At 47.4% G+C, this 8,110-nt stretch overlaps 1 protein-coding gene across 1 annotated transcript in view; it reads left to right on the top strand.

Annotated features, from left to right (window-relative positions):
• Nucleotides 1-8,110, top strand: part of LOC139379418 (dynein, axonemal, heavy chain 2) — a 220,099-nt gene that overhangs the window by 50,433 nt on the left and 161,556 nt on the right. The window contains exons 16-19 of the mRNA XM_071122228.1: nt 488-727; nt 2,521-2,709; nt 4,328-4,475; nt 6,196-6,388. Of these exons, the coding sequence (XP_070978329.1) occupies nt 488-727; nt 2,521-2,709; nt 4,328-4,475; nt 6,196-6,388 (770 nt within the window). The remainder of the gene's footprint in view (nt 1-487; nt 728-2,520; nt 2,710-4,327; nt 4,476-6,195; nt 6,389-8,110) is intronic.

Here is an 8,110-nt window from a genome sequence, read left to right as displayed (position 1 = left end):
CTCTCCTCTCCTCTCCTCTCCTCTCCTCTTCTCCTCTCCTCTCCTCTCCTCTCCTCTCCTCTCCTCTCCTCTCCTCTCCTCTCCTCTCCTCTCCTCTCCTCTTTATCTCCTCTCCTCTCCTCTCCTCTCCTCTCCTCTCCTCTCCTCTCTTCTCCTCTCCTCTTCTCTCTCCTCTCCTCTCCTCTCCTCTCCTCTCCTCTCCTCTCCTCTCCTCTCCTCTTCTCTTCTCTCCTCTCCTCTCCTCTCCTCTCCTCTCCTCTTTCTCCTCTCCTCTCCTCTCCTCTCCTCTTTATCTCCTCTCCTCTCCTCTCCTCTCCTCTCCTCTCCTCTTTATCTCCTCTCCTCTCCTCTTTATCTCCTCTCCTCTCCTCTCCTCTTTATCTCCTCTCCTCTCCTCTCCTCTCCTCTCCTCTCCTCTCCTCTCCTCTCCTCTCCTCTCCTCCAAATTAACCATCACCCACCTAACCTCCTCTCCCCTCCCTATCAGATCCAGCTCATCGTGGATGAGTACAAGGCAGCCAACCTGGCCATCTCCCGTCAGTGTGGTCTGATCAGTGAGCTGCTGCTTGTGCGTGTGGATGGGAAGACGGTGTACAGGGACCTGGAGTTTGAGGGGGACCAGCAGGCCCACCAGCAGGCCCAGCTTCAGCGGCTCCACTCAGCACACCAGGACATCGTAGCCATCATGTCCCGGGTCTACGAGACCTTCCGCACAGACGGACCAGAGGTGTGTGGTGTAGTGATGCGCGGGTTGAATCGGTTATATCCGCGGGGCGGGTAGGCTTAGGGTCATTAAATATTGTGTGGATGAAGGGCGGGTGGGCGGCGAGCGGGTTGACTAAAGAGAAAACAATAAATAAATGTGTCGTTCGTGTGCAATTTATAGGCTACATTGAGGTTTTTCTTTCATGATTTTAGGTTGTCTGGCATTCGCGCATAAGCCTAAGCTTTAGGGCCTGGCTGTACGCACGCCAAATAGCCTACAGCCAATCGCCAAACGCTTTCGGGAACGGGCAGAAAAAGTTCACGTCGATCCACTGAGACAAAAAAGGACAATGTCGGAGTTTAATTCAGTAAGAGAAAAGCTGTGAAATGGAGAGTTCAAGATGTTTGGTGAAAGTTTTGGTGAAATGGTAAAATAGGACGATAGCAGTGGTTATGTGTGATATTGTGCGGCGCTATACAAATTCAACAGTCACAAGACGGGGACTTCAAATGGGCCTGTCAAGGGAACTGCATCCTACTGTTCAGATAGGTTAAATGGAAATCAGGACACTGACTGTAGGTCTATGACCTCTCACAAAGCCTAAATACTAACCCCTGCAGAACTATGCATTTCTTGCAGTAAAATAGTACACCAAATATAGACTACATTTTGACTCGGGAACAGGAGTGGATTGATTGATTTCTTTCAGCATCTTGAGAGAATTTGAATGCACAGTTTAGATACCGTCTGTAGAGGTTCTATCAGCATCATAAAAGCTGATCGTATTTCAACCACATAAAATATGCATCCAAGCCGAACTGAAATCTTAACAGAAACATGTTGAGTCGGTTTCACAGGTTTCTATTTCCCTACATCCGGTCAGACCGATGCTTTTGGACATTTTGCACAGGAAGTATTTCCAGTTTAGTTGTTGTTGAGTTATTTCATTTTCTCTCCCGTTCCCTAAGCGTCTTTGCTCCGCAAATGAGGCAGAGATGACAAATAAAAAATGGCCGCTGTCATCTAGATTGAAGCCTGCATTCAAATCGATTTATGACATTATTCTGGTGAACAAGGGTTTGTTTAGTCTTCTGGGGCAACATATAGTCTAATGCCAGAAGAGAAGCTGCGTGTATCTAATTATAGACAAGTTGCTTAACAAATAGCCGACCAACATCTCTGAAATTATAAACAGAAACTTCTAGATCAAGACAAAGAAAAGCCTGCAGCCCCTGTCAGGAAATCATTCTGCCGTCTCTGACCGTAGCCTACATCGCATTGTCTATATTAGTGGGTTAGGGTGCGGCCCTCAGATTTGATCACATAGTCGGGCGGTTTGCGGATTGTGTGTGTGTGTGCGTGTGTGTGTGTGTGTGTGTGTGTGTGTGTGTGTGGTGTGTGTGTGTGTGTGTGTGTGTGTGTGTGTGTGTGTGCGCGTGTGTGCGTGTGTGTGCGTGTGTGTGTGTGTGTGTGTGTGTGTGGGGAGGGTACCTATTCTTAGCTAGTTTTTGCTTCCCTACTTTTTGTGCTAATTTGTACTCACAAATAGTGGCTAGCAAGATACAATTATGGGGGTAATTTCATTATAGAAAATGAAAACTGTTCATCTAGAAAATCACTTCATTTAGAACTTCACCTGTGGAACAAATTATGAATAGATGACATTAAGTGGTTGAGTGAATTTATGATGGACAGATAATAGTAGGTGTGTTTGTGTGTGTGTGTGTGTGTGTGTGTGTGGGGGGGGGGGGGGGGGGGGGTGTTTGCTTGCCGTTTGTGTGTGTGTGTGTGTGTGGTGTGTGTGTGAGTCCCAGGTCCAGCAGCACTGGGTTGTGTACACGGAGAAGATGGACGGCTTGGTGGAGGAGGCTCTCCGTCTCAACATCAAGTGGTCCTTACAGGAGCTGTCCAAGGCCATCAACGGAGACAGCAAGACTTCCCCCAACCCCCTCTTCAGGGTGCAGGTGGTACTATGCCACGAGGGCCCCGGGGCCACCTCACAGGTAGAAGGGACACACAGATCACACGCGCACACACAAATTCACACACACACACAACGAATTACGCAAATACACAAACGGAGAAACATGCACGCGCGCACACGCACGATCACTCAATCACATACATACACACAGTTTTTAACACGCATGCATAAGCATTGCAGATTGTAATAGACTTCCAAGCAGTTCACGAGACATATATTTTGTTCACGTGCACAGGGATTCTAGCAATATTACTCCTACACGTACTAACCTCGGTTTGAAGGCGAACAATGTCATCCATTCTCAGTGTAGGATGCCACATGATTTTGTAGCATTTCTAAGGTCTGAGTCACAGTGAGAGACACAGCCAGACAGGTCGTCAACTCGGCACTATTTAGAATACAATGGAAGAGAACATCCTTTGTCCTTGTCTAACAGACGCAGAGCTGAACGCAGCGCAAGTTATTTTACGTATTAAGATAGCATTATAAATCAAAACAGGACACCAAGTCTCCCTGGCTCTCTCCCTCTCTCTCCCTCTTTCTCCCTCTCTCTCTCCCTCTCCCTCTCTCTCTCTCCCTCTTTCTCCCTCTCTCTCTCTCCCTCTCCCTCTCTCTCTCTCCCTCTTTCTCCCTCTCTTTCTCCCTCTCCCTCTCTCTCTCTCCCTCCCTCTTTTTCCCTCTCCCTCTCCCTCTCTCTCTCTCCCTCTTCTCTCTCTCTCTCTCTCTCTCCCTCTCTTCTCCCTCTCTCTCTCCCTCTCCCTCTCTCTCTCTCTCCTCTTTTCTCCCTCTCTCTCTCCCTCTCCCTCTCTCTCTCGCCCTCTCTCCCTCTTTCCTCTCTCTCCCTCTCTCTCTCTCTCTCTTTCTCTCTCCCTCTTTCTCCCTTTCTCTCTCTCTCTCCCTCTTTCTCCTCCCTCTCTCTCTCGCACTCTCTCCCTCTCTCTCTCTCTAAAGACCAAATGTCATATTATATATATATATACTTTCTCTCTCCGAGTTGTATTTACAATGGTGTTTGTTCTTCACTGGTTGCCCTCCCAACAGGTCACAAATCTCTCTCACACTGTGGAATTTCCCCAGTAGATATGGAGTTCTTTGGATTTGTTTTCTCCCTCTCTCTCTTTCTCGCACTCTCTCCCTCTCTCTCTCTCTCCCTCTCCTTCTCACACTCCTCTCTCTCTCCCTCGTTCTCCCTCTCTCTCTCCCTCTTTCTCTCTGCCTCTTTCTCCCTTTCTCTCTCCCTCTTTCTCCCTCTCTCTCTTTCTCACACTCTCTCCCTCTCTCTCTCTCTCCCTCTCCTTCTCGCACTCCTCTCTCTCCACACTTTATAAATCAGCTGTGACAAATGATTTATGCTTTGTGTATGTACAATATCTGCATCATTGATAGGCTAGGAGGGTGTGGTTCAGAAAGCATGAACCTTTTGGTATTATTTGTACAGGAGGATTCACTTATGTTATTACAAATAAAAAAGATGAAAGTAATATTTTATATAAAAGGAATGTAGAGTTTTTGGGAAAATGATAGCAGGAGAGCTCGTTAGGTCTTTAAGCCGAGAGGCAAAAATTATTGATGTGTGTGTGTGTGTGTGTGTGTGTGTGTGTGTGTGTGTGCGTTGCGTGCGTGCGTGTGTCCAACAGGTGGAGTTCTCCCCCACTCTACAGAAACTGGCTCAGATCGTGAACAACATCAGTTGTCAGCTGATCGGCACCATCTCTGTGTTCAAACGCCTCCCGGACCTCCTCACACGCAGACACTCACAGAGGAAACCTGTACGCTGCATCATAGGTAACAGACCTCACGCGCAGACAGAGGTTAGAGACCCCTCTCACCTCGCTGTTCCACGCCTCCCGCCTCCTCCTCCTTGACTCATCCTTATGTTCAGTTCTCTCTATTTTCACTTCTGACCCCTCACCTTTCCTCACCTCACCCCACCCCGTCTGTCTTTCATTTCTCACTCCTGCTCTTCATCCAGATCATTTCATCTCTTCGTCCTCACCATATCGTCTTTGCTCTCCTACTCTTCATTTGCCCTCCATCCCGCTTTAACTCCCCCCCCCCCCGTCCATTTATCCTCACTCCTCTTCACTACACACTCTTGTTACCATTTATCCTCACTCCTCTTCACTCCACACTCTTGTTACCATTTATCCTCACTCCTCTTCACTCCACACTCTTGTTACCATTTATCCTCACTCCTCTTCACTCCACACTCTTGTTACCATTTATCCTCACTCCTCTTCACTCCACACTCTTGTTACCATTTTATCCTCCTCCTCTTCATCCACTGCTCCTTCACCCTGACCTCATTCTAACCCCATTCCCCTCCTACCATTCTCTTCATCCTATCCTCGTCTGTCCATTTTAAGCAGCTCTCCCGTCAGCTGTCTCCTGGTTTGATTGACAGCAGGTCGTCCACGGGGAGTATCTGGGCTTTGGCTTTAATCAAACAGTCAGGAGATGGTGGACTGGAGCAGGTCAGAGGTAGCCCCTCTCCATAGCTCTGAGTGTGTGTGTGTGTGTGTGTGTGTGTGTGTGTGTGTGTGTGTGTGTGTGTGTGTGTGTGTGTGTGTGTGTGTGTGTGTGTGTGTGTGTGTGTGTGTGTGTGTGTGTGTGTCTCCAGCCATATCTCTATCGAGGGGGAATGCTGTTACAGCTACTGCTGTTAGCTCCTGAAACCCAATCAACATAGTGTAGTTGATCCCTAGTGACACGCGCCGGGCTGTTAAACGTGTTCACTCACGAAAAGCCTTTTCTAACACGTGTAAGTGCCTGTTACAATGTGTCAAAGGTGTGTCAACTCACTGTATTTAACTAGGAGTGTGTGGAAGCATGCAGTCTATGTCGTCGAGTGTACAGTTACGGTATGTATCTACCATGTGGGGAGCTTGTGGTAGAAGGTGCCTCTATCCACAGATCTCAGATCAGGTTAACATATTCCAAGTTGCAACCATAACCGTCGTCATTGATTTATCCAGGCATGTCTCATTGAGATAAAACATCTTTGGCAGGTGAGAGGATGGACGGAATACAAAAATATCTGTATCAGTTCAGGGCCTTCTCTCTCTCTCTCTCTCTCTCTCTCTCTCTCTCTCTCTCTCTCTCTCTCTCTCTCTCTCTCTCTCTCTCTCTCTCTCTCTGTCTCTCTATGTCTCTCTGTCTCTCTATGTCTCTCTGTCTCTCTGTCTGTCTCTCTCTCTCTCTCTCTCTCTCTCTCTCTCTCTCTCTCTCTCTCTCTCTCTCTCTCTCTCTCTCTCTGTCTCTCTATGTCTCTCTGTCTCTCTATGTCTCTCTGTCTCTCTGTCTGTCTCTCTCTCTCTCTCTCTCTCTGTCTCTCTCTGTCTCTCTGTCTCTCTCTCTGTCTCTCTGTCTGTCTCTCTCTCTCTCTCTCCCCCTCCCTCCCCCAGAGCATGATCTGGACAATTCAATAATAACTCATCCTAGAAATATAATTTGCTTCGGCCTAGTTGATATGGTGATTCCCCTTTCTCTCCTTCTCTAACCCCAGAACAAGATGAGGAGATCGGTAAGATTCAGGCAGCGGTAGCAGCAGGAATGACGGCCAACGCAGGCCACCTGCAGGCTTACCTGAAGACTTGGGACAAACACAGAGAGATCTGGGAGATCAACAAGGACCCCTTCATCAGGAGATACCAGCGTCTCAACCCCCCCGTGTCCTCCTTCGACGCCGACATCGCCAGGTTTGATCCTCTAACGGCTAGTGGGGGGGGGGGGGGGTTGCCAGATCTGTGTTTTCTTTAGCTTGAGCGAGCTCTGTTGTTCACTGAAAATAATTACGGTGGCGGTGGCTAAAATAAGAACAGATCTGGCGAACAGGTCATCTACCTCAACAGGGTTAGAAGTCACAGATCTAGGATCAGCTTGCGCTACAGAACGGACCTTAGATACATAGCCGCGGGAAGATGTTTTGATACAATACCTAGCCTAGGACAATATTCAGTAATAGTAGTCACTGCAGGCTAAACTACATTGAAATCAATTTACCAAAATTATATAATTACTCTTATCTATACAGAAATAAATAAAATCATTCTCAGCAATAGATGATCATTAGCTTCTTTCAAATCACAAATTTGTTGGCCCATACGCCTAGCAGCCTGTAATTTGGGCTGCTTGCTTGGCAATAGGCCTAGCTGGGGATACATAGTCAGCTGTACAACTGAAGGAATTCAACTGAAACGTATCTTTCACATTTAACCCAACCTGAAAGGTTCAGGGGGCTGCCTTAATCAACATCCACAGCTCCCAGGGGGTTAACTGTCTTACTCAGGGGCAGAACGACATATTTTTACCTTGTCAGCTCAGGGATTCGATCCAGCAACCTTTCAGTTACTGGCACAATGCTCTAACCACTAGGCAGCCTGCCTAGTGTGATGTCAGTGAAAAGCAATGCATCTATAATATGTGTGAAGATAATGTGTCTTGAGTATCATTTGAAATGTTGAGACAAGAAGAAGGGGTGGGTGGCCAGAATGCGCTCTGTTCCCCAGAATGCACTTAGCTCTCTCCCCCCAGTTCTTGCGCATTCACAGTTTTTCATTGTGTTAATTGTTTTACCTTTGATTGCTTATTTTGGATTAATTCCCCATTACATATACTGAGTGTTCAAAACATTAGGAATACCTTGACCTAAACCAGGGGAATCCAGGTGAAATCTATGATCCCTTATTGATGTCACTTGTTAAATCCTCTTCAATCAGTGCAGATCAGCGGTTCCCGAAACTAGAGGTTGAGCCTTGACCCAGGCCGCACCTGACCGTTGCACTTGAGTCATTCCCACGGTGAATGGCTAAGCCTGCTATGCTATGAAACCACACGCTATTGCAGTGACTTTGATATTACCGTCCACAATTGATATGGTGAAAAACAATGTGTGGGGAGGCAGAGGCACAGAAACTCACATCGATATCTTTAACAGATAACACTGTGAAACTAAGAATTGATGCTGTAGCTAACAATCAAGAGGACACTGACTGAACCACTCGAATTCCCCACCTTATGCTCCTTAATTAGATGTTAGCTGCGAGAGCCGAGATGCCCGTGCATTGACTGCTATTGGATGCTATTCACAAGGACATATTGTTCTGTCTCACGATTCCCGAGCCTGAAACGGCACAGGGGATGTTCAGTGTCCTGCGTGGCTATATTGGCGAAAAACAGACTCTATGGGATCAAATGGTGGGCTTTTGCACAGATGGAACTCCATCTATCACGGGACGGCGGGCAGGCCTCTACACTCTAGTTATGAATGTGTCTCCCTCTGCCATATGGACTCATTTTATGATACACCCACTGAGCTAGAATGGATACACCGAGAGCAACTGGTGGGCAAAAGAGCTGAGCGCAGAACTCAGAGATGCGCGGCAGGCAACTTCGATTGTTAACTACAGACGATGGACGAT

This window comes from Oncorhynchus clarkii, chromosome 21, assembly GCF_045791955.1.
Source record: "Oncorhynchus clarkii lewisi isolate Uvic-CL-2024 chromosome 21, UVic_Ocla_1.0, whole genome shotgun sequence".
NCBI classification, from domain to species: Eukaryota; Metazoa; Chordata; class Actinopteri; order Salmoniformes; family Salmonidae; genus Oncorhynchus; species Oncorhynchus clarkii.
Note: the sequence above shows the minus strand (reverse complement) of the source record. Positions and strands in the feature narration are given on the sequence as shown.